This window comes from Camelus bactrianus, chromosome 35 (genome assembly GCF_048773025.1).
Source record: "Camelus bactrianus isolate YW-2024 breed Bactrian camel chromosome 35, ASM4877302v1, whole genome shotgun sequence".
Taxonomy (NCBI): Eukaryota; Metazoa; Chordata; class Mammalia; order Artiodactyla; family Camelidae; genus Camelus; species Camelus bactrianus.
Genome location: NC_133573.1, coordinates 11,062,560 through 11,081,904, shown reverse-complemented (window position 1 = coordinate 11,081,904; position 19,345 = coordinate 11,062,560). Strand labels below are relative to the sequence as shown.

The window sequence follows — 19,345 nt, the reverse complement described above, 5'->3', positions numbered from 1 at the left end:
TAGATTTTTAAAAATTTAGTCTTATTTTATCTGTGTTCAAGCATCACTAATGAATTATACAGAGTAACTTTCAGCAGGAGCAGGATGTATAATTACTCTAATTACCCTGAAGGCTACAGGGAGGGGGGTTTGCCCTGTGTTAGGTATGGAAACAGTACCAACAGACTAGCACCAGGACACTGTGTCTGGGGTGGGGTGGTGACTTCTGGACGCACAGATTACAGCATGCACTGAGCCAGCTGATTTTTACCCTGTTACTGGTGGCCAATTCCTGGTCTGTCTTCTGTTTAGGCCCTTACATCAGTTGTAAACTACAGAGAACCCAAGTCTGTTTGCAAAGCCCCTGAGCTGGTAAGTTTGATGGTTGCTTAAATGTATTATAAAAAATCAGTATTAGAAAATGAAAGGTGAGGAGAATGTCAAATTAATTTGTTTTTGTAGCGTTTTTCAGAAAAGTAGATGAAATTAAATTATTAAAAATAAAACCTGATTGACATATATAATTTGACATTCATTTAAGGAATGAATAGATCATTTCTATAGCCTTTTCCTAGGAAATAATCAAAGGAGAAAATATCCCATTTTACAAAGTTTGGGTTTGAAAGTATGACTGCTTTAAAATAGTTTGCATTACTTTTCATAGAGATTTTATTTTATCTGAAGTTTAAAGGGAATGTGATGAAAAATGATAACCTTTAAAGGCAACTTGCTTACAAGGTTGTAAGATTTTTTAAAAGTATTTGTTTCATGTCGGAAATTAAAGAACTGCTCAAAACTCACCTAGGTGTTCCCACTGAAACTGCTGTTGGTTTTTTATTGATCATTAAGTGTTGGTTAGATTTTTGACTTGTTTATAGTTTTTTTTTTAATTTATCTGCCAATGTGTATTTTAAGTTCTTCAGTGCATGTCCATGATTTTTAAAACGTAAGCTTTAGGCTAGTGAAGACCCTTGGTCTCATTTTGTGAGGCTGCCACGTTCCTCCTTGAGAAGGCTCCTTCCTGAGAGTTTCTGTTGATTTCTCTTTGAGCTTGCTAAGTACTGCGACAACCTGCTGAAGAAATCAGCAAAGGGCATGACCGAGAACGAGGTTGAGGACAAGCTCACGAGCTTCATCACCGTCTTCAAATACATTGATGACAAGGATGTTTTTCAAAAGGCAAGTTATGAGTCGAGAAGTTTTATGTGTGATTTAAATCATCAGAAAGGAAGTAATCTTTTAAAATATTTTTTAATGCAGTTCTACGCGAGAATGCTGGCGAAACGTTTAATTCATGGGTTATCTATGTCTATGGATTCTGAAGAAGCCATGATCAATAAATTAAAGGTACTGTAGGCCTTTGGTACGATCACGTCCTAGAAATTACTCCACTAGCACACAGAGACATTCATGGTAGCCTCTGAGTGACACCAGGAAGTAATCCATCAGCAGGTGGCGGATGAATGTACAGCGATATAGTCATGGCGGGGGGTGCACATGCTGTGTTAGAGGACACAGGCTCTCTGCGTGTTGGTACAGAATCACCCACAGGATGAGCAGTGTTAACTTTGCAAAAGACGTGTTATTCACAAGTCAACATGGCTGATATATTCCTTTAAGTACAAGTTTTGGAGTACATTTGAATTTCAGTTCGTTTTTACATCATTGTAGCTTCCGTGCTGATGAGAATAAGTAGTAACTGATTCAGGTTTGTCCTGAGTTACTCGGTACTTGATAAGTTTCCTGTGTGGTAGACCCTGGATGTGCAGTCCTTTTGAAATATACAAAAAAAAACTTACCTATTAATTTTTAAAGGTAATGTTAACAAAGTTTTTTATATCCCAGGGCTAGAGGTCCAGATTTTCTGACCTGGTGATGACAGTTTTGAACAATTTCAAAGAAATAGATTTCTCCGTGACCCCATTGATGGCATTAAATACATGTCTCAGTGTCCTCCTTTTAAAACTGACTGCAGACTCAGGTGCTCCCAGTTACCTTCCACGTGTGTCTGATGCTGTCTGTAAGCCTTACAGAGTGTTTCACACACAGTGATGGAGCATTCTGTAGTGTTGAAACAGTGTACAGATTTATAGGAAGGCTCTTAAAGGGAGATTTGTCATTTCATAAATATCTGTTTTAATTCACTTACTTAATCTGCATTAAAAAAGGGAATTTTGGGAAGGGTCTGAGTAGCTGTTTTGGGTCACGACTAGCACACGCCTGTGTGACGTGCGAGCAGGACCCTGGTCAGACCTGCTGGCAGAGCGTGCTTATCAGTGTGCTTTATTATTTTTGTTTTTAAATCATCTATTTTTTAAACTTTTTTTTGCAGCAAGCCTGTGGTTATGAATTCACCAGCAAGCTGCATCGGATGTACACAGATATGAGCGTCAGCGCGGACCTCAACAATAAGTTCAACAACTTCATCAAGAGTCAGGACACAGCGATAGACTTGGGAATTAGTTTTCAGATATATGTTCTCCAGGTACGCGTGTGCGTCTTCCTGTGGCGTTGTTCACTCAGCGTTGCAGATCCTGTGGCGCAGAGGAGCGATAAGCAGCTGCCGGGCTGCCTTTCTTCCAGTCAGAGGATTGTCACTGGTAAAGGGACAAGTTATGTCGATTTGGAATGAAAGGTGCTGAGCTAGTAACACTGAAGGGTTTTCTCAAAATTTTGAGGAGGGAGATCATTGTGTACACATGTCCTTTCGAGGGAGATTCTGTCCATTTACTTGCTGTCTTCTCATCCAGGCTGGCGCGTGGCCTCTCACTCAGGCTCCTTCATCTACATTTGCAATTCCCCAGGAATTGGAAAAAAGTGTACAGATGGTAAGTTTGCATAAAATATATTGGAAGACCTAAGGAATTTTAATAGTTGTGTTCATGTTACATGACTTTAAATATTTTTCCAAAGTCTTAAGGGCTCATGTGATATAAAAATACATTCATAAGTTGTGGGTAGTCTGCCTTGTAGGAAGAGTATAAATTATTATGATTACTAATATTAAAATAAAATGCTTAGAGAGTCAGACAGTTCTTTGTCAAAGCGCATCTCTTATTCTTAGTAAATCTGTTATCTGGCTTAAGCAGTTTTAAATTACAAAAATTTTGATATTAGAAGAAAGTTTAGGATCCAGTACTTAAACAGTCACTCTCATTTTTCATTTGAATGTTGAACCATTTTAATAATTCATCTTATAAAAGTTAGTTTTATTTCTGGGCTGTAATTTAGGTAAATATATAGACTGAAATATTCTAGAAAAAATGGATGGAAACTGGAAAATGCAAATAAAAATGGTTTGTAAATGTGACTAAATAGAAACTTTAGAATACTTACCAAAAGTTTTTAAATAGACGCTGGAGACCACACCCTTGATGGCTGTTGAGCTGTAACTCACACACCACACGGCTCAGTTCGTTCCAGCAGGTGTGACAGAGCGCACGGCCTGGGCGGCTTGTCAACAGCAGAGCCTGAGTTCTCGCACAGGTCCGTAGGCTGGACGGTCAAGGTCAGGGTGCCAGCCCTCTGCGGGTCACAGACTGCTGGCTGGGTACTCATGTGGTGGCAGGGGCTGGGGATTGTAAGAGCACTAATGCCACTGGGTGAGGGCTGCTACCTCATGATCCAAACACCGGCCAGAGGCCCCACCTCCTAAAACCAGCACACTGGGCACCAGAATTTCAACATACGAATTTGAGGAGACACAGACGTTCAGATCACAGCACTCTATGGTTCACTCATTTCAAGTGTCCACTTTCAGTGGTTTTCAGTGTATTCACAGAGCTGTGCAGCCATCAGCACCATTAATTTTAGAACATTTTTATTACCCTAAAAGAAACTGTCTTCCCATTCGTCACTCCTCACTGTGCCCACCTTCGTCCAGCCGCCCCAGCCCCAGGCAGGCTGAGCTCCTTCTCTGTAGAGTTGCCTGGTTTAGACAGGACTCATGGTCCCTTGGGACTGACTTCACGCACTTCGCAGGGTGTTGGGTCCATCCTGCCGTCCTGGATCAGCAGTGCCCCCTTTTCACTGCCGAATGGTGTTCTGTCGTGCGGGTGTACCACGTCCTGTTTTCGCCCATCAGTGATGGCATGTGTGCCCTTCCTGCCTTTTTGGCATGTGCATAATTCTGCTACGGAGATGACATTCATGCACAAGGTTTTGATTGGATGAGCATGTTTTCATTCCTCTTGAAACTGACCCTTTTTGATTCTCTAACTCACCAGAAGAGGCCTCTTATTTCTCGATCTGGTGGAAGTTTGGGCAGCATTTTTTCCCAGCAGGATCTTCATTATCTTTTAGTCTTTAAATATTTGGGCAGTAACTGAAGGTTGTGAATCAGGTTATGCGTATGCTTATGAAGTTTAAAATGAAACTGTTCCTTCATTACACTGTTTCCTAGAGATGCTCACAATGTGTAGTTTTAATCTTTTTTAAAAGTACATTATTTTTGTTTCTTTCAAAATAAAGATTATAAAACAAATAACACAATGTAAGCTCTGGAATCAAAATTCCTGGTTTTAAATGTCTGTTCTGTCATTTACTGTGCTCTGTGACTTTGGGCAGATAACTTTCTAATTTTCCTGTTAACTGGTAATACCATCTCAACTGTTGATATGAAGATGAAACGAGAGAATGTGAAGCACTTAGCCGATCTAGTAAGAACTCAAGAAGTGGTCTTGATGGTGGAAGAAGCAGTAGTTAATGGCAACAGGAGTGGTAAGAGCAGACTCGCATGGACGACCAGGTGGATTTTGAGATGCCGCACTAAGACAGACTTTCAGAATAGGAGTCTAATTTAGGATTCTTCGCATCTTTGAGAAGGCGGAAAGCACAAACCGTGCTAGAAACTATGGAGAAGTGCACCCGTCCGGATGGGCGGACTGTGATCCCAGAGTTGGGGGTGGGGGGAGTGGGAGGGGGACCAGGTAAAGCACTCTGATGTATTTGTGACCAGGCAAGCAAAAGAAAACTGACCTCTTGCCTTTGGCAGCTTTAAAACTTATTCCTTCTTAAGAGCCGGCTTTAATAAATTTTCTTTTTAACTTTGTTGTTCTCTTTCCCCTTGAAATAATTATTTTGCAGTAATTACTGGAATATTGGAATAAGCCCCTTAAACTTAATTTATTAACAAATGGCCTTCCCCAGGTCCCAGTGTCCTCATTTCCAGACAAGGCAGCATGTTTCTCTCTGGCTGCCGAATGGCGGTTCCGGGAGTGCTGTTCTCTCCACTTGGACTTTCTCTGGTTACCAGTAGAGGGAGTCTGTCCTTTCATTTTTTCCCCTAGTAAATCCAAGTTTTCAGTTACGTAAGAATGAAAATTCGTCTGTGTATTTAATACTGTACATTTTTTAATCTTAAGTTAATTAAATTAATTCATCTTGCCTTAATGATCATTTGTATATTTCACATCTTTACCTTAAATATAGCTGACTATCAGAAATCATGTCCATTTTACATAAATGTATCTTAAAACTACGGAATTAAGCTTTATTTAAAAGTAATTTATTTTGCATATTAGGCCAATAAATCTTAATTGTTATCCTGTATCTGTACCTGGTCCCCAAACCTGAATAACACTGAAGAGGTGCAAAGTCGTGTGTATTAATGCAGCTCCATTTGAAGCAAATAAGCTCAAGTGTGAGATGTTCGTTTTTGAGGTTCTTTGAGCTCTAATTAATGCCCTCAAATGGGATTTGAAAAATGCTGCCTCTTAGCCTGACTGTTGTGACTGTTAAGTCTGACTTTAAAATGAGGTTTAGTCAAGGTATATTTCTTACTAATACACTTTGATAGCAATTATTTAATGATGTAATTAAGCAAGATTTTACAGCTTTTATCTTATAACACCAGGTGAATTTGTAATACTCTAATTTGGAACTGAATCCTTTGGTTCTTTACTGGCTGTAGAAAGGAGAATCTTTATCACCAGATTTTAACTTGAAGGTAAAGGAGTGTTGGGCGTACTGAGGGCACCGTCAGTAAACCATTCCTGAGGGCACTGGTTGCTGGTAGTATAAAGAGAGAAAGCGTGTGCCTCAGAGCGTGGACTAGACATCCTAAAGCTAGCTTTGCACTATATTAATTTATAAAGAGCATTTCCAAGGTTGGTTTTATTAGTTTCAGAAATGTTTTATCTTGCTTTTGTCTACAAACTCATTGTAAGTGTTTCATAGTTAAACTACAAAGTGTGTCATGATCGCTGAGTCTTGTCGGCACCTGTGGGGATGGCTGGTTAGTCAGGCGAACCTCTGAGACCCTTTACGATGCACTTTGGTTCTGTCTAGGTTAGGGTGAGGCAGGAAAGCTTCCATGTTCCATGTGCCAGTCCTGTCACATTTGTCGTGTGGAGGGGTTGGTGGATTTGCTCACAGAGGAGGGTGCCCCCAGGAGGGAAGGGTGCTGAGTGTCACCCCCATGACTAGGCGGACTTGGAGCAACCCCTGAAGGACTCACTGAGTCCCGGCTGGCACCGTGATGTTCTACTGTGAGGGGGTCGGATGCTGCCGGTAGCTTTCTTTAAACTTCTTTTTGAGAGCATGGAAGGTCAAGTTTGAAACACAGATAAAAGCTTTACATATATTACATCTGGCACATCATGCTGAAAATATGTTCGCGATTCTGAATTGTGACAAAATGCGTTTCCTTATTTTTCAGGTTTATAAGGAAGTTGAGGTTTTGCCCTTTTTACATTTTAGCATCATTTTCTCACTGTAATTATGCACTAGCTCTTTTAAAGATGTGAACTCTGTGTTTATGGTCTGACGTCCTACATTCAATCCAAGGAAGGAGTTTTTAAAATTTCAGAGCTAGGTTAATAGATTTTTTTTTTTAAGAGTTTAGGAAAGTTTAATAGGGACACTGCTATAGGCAACAGCAGGCCCACAGGCGAGAGGTGCCTGTGTGAGGCTGTAAACAGAATGTTAAATTTAATAACATCAACAGAAGTTACAAAGGTGAGTACTCCGGGCTGTGTTTGTATGTGGGAGTTAAATCGAAGATGTCACTTTAGTAGCATCCACTGGTGTTAATTGACCTGACCCTTCAGCAAGGGTGTCTGTTGGCAAATAGGAGATGAGGAATGGAAGTACGCTTTCTATTTTCATATTGAAATGTATATGAGAGTGTTTTTGGTCAGTGATTTGTATTTATAAAGTCCAAAATGATAATTTCTGAGTTTATACCAAAAGTCAGATTTGCAGGGCCGTGGGTTGGGGGAGAATATGGCCTGGTGTGAGTGAGCAGAGCTGGGCTCCAGTTTGCGCGGTCTTCATCAGGAGCTTGCATGCGTGTTCCCTCACTGGTACAACCAAGAAATGTGCCACGTGGGCTGTAGTCTCTCCTAACACAAGCTTTCCTGTTACTTTTTTAGTATACTGAGAGCCACATGAGTTATGTTGTAGTAGCTGAAAATAATGTGATTCCTCTTTTCTTTTTTACAGTTTGAATTATTTTACAGCCAGCATTTCAGTGGAAGGAAACTTACATGGTTGCATTATCTTTGTACAGGTAAAATGCATTTAATGATATGTAGTTTAATGGAACTTACCTGATGTGTTAAAAATTTGGAAAAAGATTTCTGTATAGTCTCGTTACAGTTTTTTTTCTTCCCTGATTACAGTTTTTAACCTTCTCTTCATCTTTCTGGTTACCATTAAAGCAACTAATAATGACATTCAAGCGCAGCACTTTTTAATAGTATTTTATGGTTATGCTGCTTCTAAAGGAAGTTTCCGAATCTTACAATGGTTTATTGCATTCCTGTAGCAAGCCACTTGTTACAGATATTAAAACCCAGACTTGATGAGTCAATATTCCTGAAAACCTGTTTTCTCTAGATATGCCAGGTCGCCTCAGAGATTTCCCGAACTACTGCAGCATCACAGGGAGACCCGCCCACTGATTTTTATTTGTGGTGCTGTAGTGAACGGCAGTAGAAGATGCTTTCCCAGAATGTCCCAGTAAACTTCCAGTACTTTCCAATTTTACGAAAGTTTCATCAAAATCTGATTTCCTTAGCTTTTTTCTGGAGCAGTGGGGTCACTTACTGGAAAGTAGGATTAATACCTTAAATGCCTGGAGACTGTGTGCGGTTACTCTAAGCTGCCTGAAGGTGTTATTGGTAAAGAAGACACTCTGATTTTATCTACTTTTGCTAAAGCTATGCTTTGAAGAGTGCATTGAGTCAGCTTTCCCTTTGTGTAAGAAGACAGTGTGTATGTGTTAATGTTTCCAGAAACGGTACAGGAAAATCAGATCAGTGCCGTAACTTCACTAGGAAGTTCACTCACCTGAGAGAAGCTTCATCTGCGTGGTCTCCCTGAAGTGCCATCAGTTGATTACTTTACACTTAGACTAGGACGTCCCAGCTAGTCTAGTTAGTGATACATACTACTACATAATAATTAGTACATGGTAACACATACTACGTTAAGTTTACTGAACAAGTTGGGCGTTTTATTTTTTCAATAGTTTGTGAAATAGATGTTCATCGACATTCTTAGGTGGTCACTTAGTAGCTAGCCTTGAATTTTACATCTGTTGTGAGTTTTTTCTGTTCTCATTTAGTGTATATAATTGACTTTAAGGAAAAAACATCCCCGGACCAGTGCTTTAATGTACTTGAATTAAATTTACTTTTACTTCCTCTAAATATCTGTCTTGGGGAGTTTAAACTCTCTTCATAACAATCAGTCTGTTTCCTGAAGTGATTTTGATGAGGGACTCACTTTTTTGATGTTTGGCAACTAGGTATACGGAGGATGAAAGAAAAAACTATGTACATAGCTTCTGCCATTGGGATTTGGCCTGAAAACTGTTAGCAGTAATGCCGAAGCAGGAGAGAGAGCAACTTACCTTTCTCTGTTCTGAAGTAAATTCCCAAACTGGTCCGTAGTAACCAGATGTTGGGAGCTCTTTCCTTTGTTTTGTCTTGTTTTAGTGTCTTGTGTCTGTGTCTTAGTTAAAGCCAAACAGTTTCTTCCTTTCGAAAAGAGATGTTAACCTTGTAAATTTATTTCTTAATTTGAATCACTGAAAGCACTGAAAATACCTGTGATCTTATCAGTGAAACTGTTGAGTAAAGTTTTATTTTGTTTTTGTATGTATGTGCGTATATATGTATGTATTCATTCATTCATTCATTCATTCATTTAACAAAAGGACCTCAAGCAACACCTGTGTTTAGGGCACTTGCTGCAGGGTGCCTGCATGTGTCCTGAGGCTCCTGGGCACCTTTAAAACACTGGCTCTGAGCCTAGACCCATCACTGGGAGTTCTGTTTCTTGAGAACCTCTCTCTTATAAAAGTATGTAATCAGAATTGCTCTTTCCCAGTCCATTTCCACATTCCCAAGTATTTCTGTATTGTAAGATGAGCTTTTACAAATGGTTGGAGAGAGGCTGTAAATTTGGAGAAATTTAGAATCAGAAGATGTATAGGGTTCTGTCTGCCTCCTAGCTTTGCGATCTTCAGCAAGACGCTTAACTTTTCTCAGCCTGTTTCCTCATCTTTATCTTTATAAAATTCACTTATCAATTCAGAGAGCATCTTCTGTGTCCCAGCTACTTCTGCATGCCGAGCAGACAGAGCCTTCACCCCCCAGACAGCCGACGTGCAGTAGGAGGACCTAAGTGTTTTGACAGTGCGAGGGTTCGGGTGTTTCGGTCTCCAGGCCCAGGGTGTCCTGTGTCACAGAGTGCTGGGGCAAACAGCTGCTGGCGAGGGGAAGCTTCTGCGCTAACACCTCAGTTTGGTTTTCAGGGATGAGTAGGATTGAGTCAGGTTAGGCAAAGAGCAGCGCTGGGAGTGGATGGCCATCAGAGGTGAGCATTTTAAGAAGGAAGTAATCTGCGGTACCAGACATGACAAAGATGAGAGAGATGCAACTCCAGCGGCTTGTGACAAGGACGCTGGATGGAATTGTTCTCAGAGAACAAGAGATAAAGAGATATGAATGGGCAACCCAGAAATTATTTCAGCATCTGGATATGAGTAGTTTCACTTGTGCCAGAGCAAGAAGCTACAGGCGTGGCTGAGACAGTGGAGTGGTGGCCGGAGGGTGACACGTGCACGTCGCTGCACAGGTGTGGGGTCACTCTTTGTCCCCATGAGAATCTCGCCGTGTTGCCGCACGTGCCCGAAACGGGAGCAACTCTCTGTCGTTGACTGAATTTTCTGTTCGGTTTCCGGTACTTTCACAGCTAAGGTTATGAGGGGCTTTGGGATTCTCTAACATCCAGGTCATACTCAGACTTCCGTGTTTGTCCTCACAGTGACTGCGGGTCTTAACTGTCACCAGAGATGCCCGTCGCACTTGACCATGGTGTCTCCCCCGACCCCCTCAGCCCTCCTTTCGCTTTTCTGAGGGGACCGGACGGTCATGTCACAGAACCTCCAGCGTCTGGGTTTGTCCGATTACTTAGTTGCCGTGTGTTTTGTTTGTTTTCTGGCCCTGACTTCCTGTGAGGTGGGAGTCGGGGCCCAGGGTTGGATCACAGCAGGTGAGCTGCGGCTGGCGGCCACGTCCTCAGTGGCCCCATGTCCTGAGGCTGCGGTAGGGTAGAGGCTGGTGCCAGGTTGTCCCCTGTCATCCGGAGGTGCCCACGTGGTCCGGGTGGCGTCCCCCTTGTGAGGAACTTGGCCCTCTTCAGTGAGCAGGTGACCCGAGGGTTGACTCTGAGGTCCCACGCAAATGCCCCTCCAGGGGCAGCTTTACCTGGTGGTTTAGACCCACCGGGCTCATGCGTGAATCAGTTGTGTCTCCCCTCGTCACAGGCCGGTGGCCTTCTGTCGTACACTTGGCAGCTGGTAGCTGACAGTCTTCTGTGAAGGAGAGCCTTCCCATAGAGACTCGATTGCTGACTGGGTACGGGGAGGAACTCGGATGGGTCTGCCGGGAGGGTCCTGCCTGCCCTGTCTCTGTTGCTGGAGTGTGCCTCAAGTGGTGTGCGGCGTGCCTGTCAAAGCGCGTGTGTCAGGCTGGGAGTCTCTCAGAGGTCGTCCCCCATCCTGGGGGTTCAGGGACCTCTTTGTCATTTTCCTTCTCTGCTTATGGGGCAGGAACTAAATGCATCATCCCGATTTGGGATTTCCTTCCCTGCCCCCAATGGTCCTCCACCCTTTCCCCAGGGTTTCCAGCTGTGAGGTAATAAGAAGATGGTGCTGAAAAAAGTGGGAGGAGATCCATGTACCCCTGATAGCGAAAACTTACTGCAAAGTAGCATCAAAAAGGCATAATACAAACAAGTAAGTTTTCCTCTTTTAAGGGCTGCAGATGGACTTGGTGCCAGGAGCTGATGCTTTGACTCCTAGCTTGCACCGTCTCCGATGCCCGCTGGGCTCTGGCGGCAGAAGCCTTGTTCTGCAGCCGCGGTGACAGCTCGGTGGCGGTCTAGCTGTCACCATGGCGCGCCATGCATTAGTGTGTACCTGTTTCTGGGACAGGATTAAGCAGTTGTTGCGTAAGCGATATCATGCAGTTTATGTGGTTTTTTTCACCTCTCACCGCTTTTCCCAAACTTGAACTTTGAGGTGAGGACCTTAAAGTGCTCTTTATTGCTGGGACAGCCCTACTGACAATGTTCCACTTAAACTCCACACGACCTGGATATTCCAGTCAATACGGTAACCCTCCTTTCATGGAAACTCAGAGATTAGGATTTTTTTCTCTAGGTGTTTCTATCCAAACAATTTTGAAAGATATTTTTGAGTATCTTTTTTTTTTTTTTAACAAATCAAGGCATAGTGCCAGTTAGAATAGGCATCTGTGTGGTGTTAATAGGTTGGAGAATTGACTTACATTCTTTAAAAGCTCTAATTACATAATGAATTAAATATGTATCATTAAACAATAGAGCACAAAATCTTGATCAGAGTTGCTAATTACCAACAGGGAGAATGCAGCCTCTGGGTGAGTTCACGTGAAATACAGCTCCCTCGAGTTACCAGGTAGAGCCCTAAACCCAGATTTCACGCCGGTTTAGCTGGTAGTTCGCTCGCAGCCTAATAGTGCAGGGTGTGTGAGAGAGAGAGTGTCACTGAATCACGGCTTTATGCTGCAGGAAGCATCTTTTTGACCTGCATGAACTGTCTCTTACATGGTACAAGCACAGGCCTGTGTGGCACGCTGTTTCAGAGTGCGGCCCCTGGGATGGGCAGGGCTGTGTCTGCTGGAGTCGGCATGTCTTCTGGGCTCTCAGGTGGTGTAGAGTCTGGAACGTTTGTGTTCTGTCAGCTGTTTCAGCAAAGTAATGGATCTGCCCATTTGTCTCTGTTCCCATTTGTATTTGCTCCTAGAAAATTACTGATAAGAAAAATGTCATTTATGAGACAAAATAGCATCTCTTTACTAAGGCAGCAGTGATGGTTTAGATGGGGCCGCTATGCACGTGTCCTTGCGTGTGCGCGAACCTTCCTGGGGTAGACCAGAAACACATGGGAGGCAGTGCTGGGGGCAGGCTGTCAGGCTCGCCTTCATCTGTGTCCGTTTCCATCTGTTTGTCTGTTTCTCTTCCTGCCCCCACCCCCTCACTGGTTTTTCTGCCCAGGTCTTAGCCTTCCCGTTAGTATTTAAAGACATCATTTACGCCTGCCGGCAATGGGATGACCCCTTAACTGTGACTTCTGCTACACACTCAAAACTGATAGCCCTCCCTCCCCCAGCCCCCACTACTGGCAGGAATAGCTGTTGGACGGTTTCATGAGTTCTTCAGTTCACTCTTTCAAGAGAAAGCATCTGATACAAACAATTACTACTCAGATGATTTTGGTGTATTTCGTTGAACGATCACCTTATTGTCACAGTCTTGTTTTGATTGTAGGTGAAGTTAAAATGAACTACCTGGGCAAACCATATGTGGCCATGGTCACCACGTACCAGATGGCAGTCCTTCTTGCCTTTAACAACAGCGAGGCTGTCAGCTACAGGGAGCTTCAGGACAGCACGCAGATGAGTGAGAAGGAACTGACAAAAACGATCAAATCCCTGCTCGACGTGAAGATGATCAACCACGATTCAGAGAAGGTACGGGAAACCGGCTCACGGGGCGTGTGCGGTTCTGCAGGAAGGTTGTCTCTGTCGACGCCCACTGCACTTGGGGGACTTCTCCAGGCTCCCAGCAGCAGTGGGCGGGACGTCGCAGAGGCTCTGTGGTCAGAACTCACGTGCCCTGCGACTTTATGGTTTGATTTTACTTGTCCTGTACTGCGACACTTTACTGAAAAGTTATTCAGGAACTGACTCCAGACGGATTCTGGTTGACTGAGTTTTTAAACCGCCGTCTGTCACAAACCTTTCTGGTTTCTTTCACATGTTCAGTTGGTGTGTAATTACACGGCTCCGTCACAGGAGACAACTGCCCTCTGGTGTCCGTGCGCCTTTAGTGCCCGTCTCCATCTCAGAGCCCCTCGCGCTCCTGCCCACGGGCTTCAGGCCTCAGCTAACCCCCATGTGTGTGACTACCTGTCGTGGGAATAGCAGACCAACAGTGGATCCTGTTTTTCTCTATAACTTTTTACTCTCGTAACACATTCTTGTTGTTATACTGTATCTTAGATACTTCTAAATGGTTAAAAAAGCAACAGATATGAACACATATGAGTTAAATCTCCTGCTTCAAATTATTGTGCCTGTAAGAAAAAATTCTTGTAAATGAAGTTTCACTTTTATTTTGGTTCACGGCCTGCCGCCTGTCTGTCACCAGTTCATTTTGCTAACATCCCAAGGTTGTGATGGTTTTTGTAGCCTGTAATTGAACTAAATGGCATTTATGCTGAAGTTCAGGCTTTTCTTAATTTAGAGAAATGATTAATTTTTGTACTACAGAATATTAATAACATTAAATTCTTAATATTAAGGTTTTACTTAAGGCAGTTAATTAATGATTAAAAGTTTATAAGCTTTAAGTTTAAAATTTTAAGCTTAATTAAGTACTTAAAAAGTTGATAAGTATTTTTCTAAAACATGTTATTTTTGCTACCCAGAAATATACAGAATAAATACTGATTGGCTGTTGACACTGTAAATTTAAACATGAAGCTGGCGTTCCTCAGCAGACTTTCTTTGGTTATTATTGAGAAAGTGCCATCTGCCGAGTCCTGCTGGTGGAGAAACTCCACCGTGTAACATGAGTGGCTCTCTTCAGTCCGACAGAGCAGTTGTGATTCTGAAAGCTGGCCTTGCAGCTCCCACGTGAGGACGGCCCCGGCTCCTGAACAGAACATGCACTGGGGAGTAGTGTTGGTGTCACGGAGGGTCATGGAGAAGTGACCCTCGTGTGCCACTGGAAACAGCCAGCTTCTGTAGTCAGGTTGTTTTTAGTTGTGTTTTGTTATTGCAGCGTTCAGAAAAAACATTTGGTTGTTCAGTTTTTCAAAATGTGACTGAAAAATTATGAGCCTTGGTGTTTCATTCAAATTAAAATGTTCCAATTGTGTTTGTTTAAGCCCACGAGCTTGACTCTCGTCTTAACCCGACGGTACATGTATATAACAGCTGGGCCAGAAAATAGCTGTTTTCAAAATCTAAGCTGATTAATTCTATCAAGTGTAAAATTAGAAAAGAATTGTTTGTTGCTTCATTGTTCGACAGAAGACAATTATTTTTCTCTTAAATAACATATATAGTATAAAAGATCCTGAGAGTGTAGTCTCTGCTTGATCGTTATTTAATTTCACACATATTTTTGCAGAGTTGTTATTTAGAGATTTTATTTTTTATAAATGTAAATGGATTATTTTTAATTGTAGGAAGACATTGATGCCGAATCATCATTTTCACTAAATATGAACTTCAGCAGTAAAAGGACAAAATTCAAAATTACTACATCAATGCAGAAAGACACGCCGCAGGTGAGTGCTTTGTGACGCCGGGTCCCGGGAGGCGCCTGGTCCCCAGACGCTGCAAGTGGTGACGCCGGGACAGAAGTGGAACTTTGCTTGTTGAAATTATGCCGCATCTCCTCTGGTTTATTCTCTGCACTTACCAGCCTCACACACCAAGTCTCTGCCAGTATCTGAGATTCTAACAGTTGGGTGTAGTGAGTGTCTAAGGAAGAGGTGTCGTACGTCAGTCCTATTTGCTCTTTTGTTTTTGTTTTTTCTCAGTTTTATTGAGATACAGTTGACGTATAGCACTGTAAGGTTTAGGGTGTGCAGCATAACCACATGATGTATGCACTTTGTGGAATGACTGTCGCAGTGAGTTTAGTGAACATCCACCTTCTCATGCAGACACAAAAGGAAAGAAATAGGAAGAACATCATGATGAGAACTGCAGGGTGTCCTCGCTCAGCAGCTTTCTTACCTAACACACAGCAGTGTTAGTTTTATTCACTGCATCCTGCACGATACCCCCAGGACTCATTTCTCTCATAACTGGGAGTTTGTACCTTCTGACAACCTTCATCCAGCCCCCTCTGCCCACCCCCTGGCCTCTGGTCACCACAGATCTGACCCCTTTTTCTCTGTGTTTGTTTGGTTTTGACATATAACTAACTGACCCACCACACTATGTTAGTGCCAGTCACACAGCACAGTGATTCAGTATTTCTGTGCTCTGACCCCCTGACAAGTCTGGTTACCGTCAGTCACACACAAAGATCTCAGTTATTGACTGTATTCCCCACATTGTCCATTTCATACCCAGGACTCATTTATTTTACAGCTGGAAGTTTGTACCTCTGAATCTCCCTCACCTGTTTCACTCACTTTACTCCCCGCTTCTCTCTGGCAACCACCTGTTTATTCTGTGTGTCTGTAACTGTTTTGTTCCATTTGTTTTGTTTTGTTTTAGATTCCACATATACATGAAATCATGCAGCATTTGTCTTTCTCTGCTTGACTGATTTCACTTAACATAATCCCCTCCAGGTCCATCCATGTTGTTGCAAATGGCAAGATATCATTCTTTTTTATGGCTGTGTAATATTCCATTATATACATACCACAACTTCTTTATCTAGTCATCTATTGATGGGCACTTATATTGCTTTGATGTCTGTTATTGTAAATAATGCTGCTGTGAACATAGTCATATTTGCTCTTAAGCTGTATTAAAATGTATAAATCTGTATTCTTTCCACATATTTCTACCTTGAGTAGTAATGTAGTCTCTTATAGTTTTCGTTTGTAAAATAGGGAAAGTTTTATGACACATTTCTTTCCAAAAAAAAAGTTGTTGAAACGTTTCTCAAACTTTTGTGTGCAAATAGACCACGTGGGGATTGTGTTAACATTAAGACTGTGAGCTGGTCGGCCGGCAGGGAGGGTCCAGCACAGACAAGTGAGTCTGCCCCAGGCACGTCCACTGTTGCTTCCCTCACTCAGCAGTGATTGTCATTCCGGGCTGGCCTGTTGGTTTCACTGAGTTTCCCAAGTGCCTCCTGTGTGCGCCCCGTCCTGGGCTCAGAGCTGGCTGTGAAGGTATGAGGGATGTCAGGCCTCTTTGGGAACTTACTCCCCCCATGGAGACAGATGTTAATTAATTGCTGTTAAATTTGAACCCCGGACTGTTCAAGGTCTCATTTTCCTTCAGGCTGATGAATAATGATTTGTAACATCAATTGTACCCCATCTTTGAAAAGCTGTTATGAGGCTCCTGTGAGTGTGGCGCTGCCTCTCTGTGCCTCCCCTCGTCTCTCCTGGTCTCCGTGGAGAGAGGACCCTCTGGCCCACCGCTCCTGCTTGAGAGCAGGGAGCACTGCACCTTGCCCCTGAAGCCTGACCAGTCCTTGGAGCCAGTTACTGACGTCTGCAGGCATCGTGCCAGAAGTCTTTACTCACTGACAGGACCGCCGTCTTGAGAATCACTGCTCAGTGTCACTGGAGTTCTGCTTTGTTCACTGTTCACACGGAGTATGGTTTACAGTAGTTCCTTTTTTATAATAATTTTCCAGCTGTAACCTGAGACATTATGCAGATGTTTTTTGGTAATGGTTATGTTACATTGGGCACATAGTTGTATAATTTGGTTCTCCGTATTGATTGGAGATTTATTTAAACCCACAGATAAAATGAATTAAAAGTAAGTATGAGGACTTAATGTCTCATTTGCCTTTTTTCCCCATGTGAAACAGGAAATGGAGCAGACGAGAAGTGCCGTGGATGAAGACCGGAAGATGTATCTCCAGGCCGCCATCGTCCGCATCATGAAGGCGCGGAAAGTGCTGCGGCATAACGCCCTCATTCAGGAGGTAAAGGGGCGTCGGGGTGTCAGGAGCAGGGAGGGTTCTTTGTGAAGATGATACAGAAATAAGAAGACTCCCAAGTAGCATAAGGAAATGCCCCATCACTTAATTAGAACAGTGCTCGCTTGTAATTTCAGTATGTAATTCGTGTTTGAATTTACAAGTCCAAGCCTCACCAGTTTGAGTTCTCTGTGCGGTTATTGAAGGAAGCCGACTGCATCACTCACTCATTCCCTGAATAGACGGTCATCTGCTGTGCAGAGAGCACGGGGCTGGCGTTGGGGTGCAGAGCGGCTCAGGATGGGGCTGGAGTTGGGGTGCAGAGTTGCTGAGAACGGGGCGGGAGTTGGGGTGCAGAGCAGCTCAGGAAAGGGCTGGAATTGGGGTGCCAGAGCTGCTGAGGACGGGGTGGGAGTTTGGGTGCAGAGTGGCTCAGGACAGGGCTGCTACCCTTCTGGAGTTCACAGTCCAACAGGAAAGAAATGCATTATTGAGATAATACACAAGTAAATGTAAAATTGCATTAACATGCAGTGAAGAAAAGCTGTAGGGACCTAAGATCGTACATAGGAGTCTTGCCCTGAGGATGCTGGGGACGCTTTCTTGAGCAAGTGTTACTTCTGCCGAGAGCTGGAAGTCGAGGAGGGGCCAAGGGGAAGCTTGCGGGTGTGTGAGTGTTTAGATTGGTTGGTTTGTAGTTTAGTTACGTATCAGTATTACTTGATTTTGCTGTATCTGTGTTCTGCATTTTAATTCCTTCAGCTCATAATTGTTAGTTTGCATTAAGTTGTTTTCAGTCATTACATCCAAAGCGAGCTGATTGCTCGGCGCCCCAGCATGAGGACAGCAGTGTAACGGGCGTGTCTCCCTCCCACAGGTGATCAGCCAGTCTAGGGCCAGATTTAACCCAAGCATCAGCATGATCAAGAAGTGCATCGAGGTCCTGATAGACAAGCAGTACGTGGAGCGCAGCCAGGCGTCGGCGGACGAGTACAGCTACGTGGCGTGACTCCCGCACCGCCGGTGCCCTGTGCAGTTGTTGCATCGCCCTCCGGGCATCCCCGGGGGAGAGAGCAGGCCTGTGCCTCCATAATTTGGTCATTTGGCAGCCCCTGTTTTTCTGCTGTTTACAACATCACCAGTGCCACGTCCCGAGCGTCAGAGAAAATGCCTAGAGATATTTCAAGTTCATGTCATTATGACATTTCTTAAAACTATTAAAAAAGAACGAGTGAAGTATTGCTGAAATGTGGAAATTTGGTTGGGTACCATGCTTTTTCTCGCCTTCACGTTTGCAGTTGATGTGTTTTTTTTTTTAATGTATCTTAAAGGACATACGATAAAAACTTAAATATTGTAATATGACAGATAACCTAATAATTGTATCTACATTAAAATGACAAACATGATATTGCTGCTTGTCAAATAAAAAAAATAAAGAAATAGAACGCCTTTCCCATGTGGCTGGAGTATCACACGAAGCACCACATGTAAGCGCTCGTGAGGCGTCAGGCACAGACGCAGCCGTTTTGTGTTTGTGCCTGGGCGGTTTGACTCGCTGTGCGCCTGCCTAATCCTGCGTGAAAAATGTCTAGATTACTGCTCTCGAGTGCCCAAAAGGGGGTTCAGCAGGAAGAATGTTCTGTTTTTATGGATTGGGGTACCTTGGATGCGAGCAATTTGAATAGCGAGGGTTTCATTCCATCAAGAGTTCCTGGGGGTCCCCTGCTGCGCCCCGGAAACGAGGGACGAGAGCGCGTCCGGCCTGCGTCTGGCTCAGGAAGAGCGGTTCTGAGGCTGTCTGGCTTCTGTTTTCACAGTCCGTCAGCCCTGGGGCAGGCTCACCCTGCCTCCGCTGCCTTCCCTTCGCCTCTCTGGGTTGTAGAGGCGCCTGGGGTACCTGCCTGCCCACCACCCGCCCACCACCCTCCCACCCGCATGCCTGCGCCGGGTTCTGGCTCCGCGTCACAGGCGTCCTAAGCAGTGCGTGGCCTGAGTACCTTTCACGGTTCTTATCCTTGTAGTGATTCACGCTGCGGGCCACTTACATACACGTTTAGGTCTGTTAACTCTGTTTACTGAATGTGTCAACAGCCCCCGTACATTTTTTTTAAGCTGGGATATTTTAAAGCGTATCCCATGTGAATCATTTCACCTACAACACTTCCATTTACAGCTC

General features: G+C 43.6%; 1 protein-coding gene across 4 annotated transcripts in view; it reads left to right on the top strand.

Moving 5' to 3' along the window:
• The window catches only part of CUL2 (cullin 2), a 74,504-nt gene extending 55,886 nt beyond the window's left edge, over nucleotides 1–18,618 (top strand). For all 4 annotated transcript variants that reach the window (XM_074358373.1, XM_074358372.1, XM_074358374.1 and 1 more), the window contains 10 exons: nucleotides 292–351; nucleotides 1,030–1,158; nucleotides 1,240–1,326; nucleotides 2,312–2,464; nucleotides 2,730–2,807; nucleotides 7,423–7,489; nucleotides 12,802–13,004; nucleotides 14,729–14,830; nucleotides 17,056–17,172; nucleotides 18,044–18,618. In XM_074358373.1, coding sequence (XP_074214474.1) covers nucleotides 292–351; nucleotides 1,030–1,158; nucleotides 1,240–1,326; nucleotides 2,312–2,464; nucleotides 2,730–2,807; nucleotides 7,423–7,489; nucleotides 12,802–13,004; nucleotides 14,729–14,830; nucleotides 17,056–17,172; nucleotides 18,044–18,175 — 1,128 coding nt within the window. In that variant the 3' untranslated portion in view covers nucleotides 18,176–18,618. The remainder of the gene's footprint in view (nucleotides 1–291; nucleotides 352–1,029; nucleotides 1,159–1,239; nucleotides 1,327–2,311; nucleotides 2,465–2,729; nucleotides 2,808–7,422; nucleotides 7,490–12,801; nucleotides 13,005–14,728; nucleotides 14,831–17,055; nucleotides 17,173–18,043) is intronic.
• The last annotated feature ends 727 nt before the right edge of the window (nucleotides 18,619–19,345 follow it).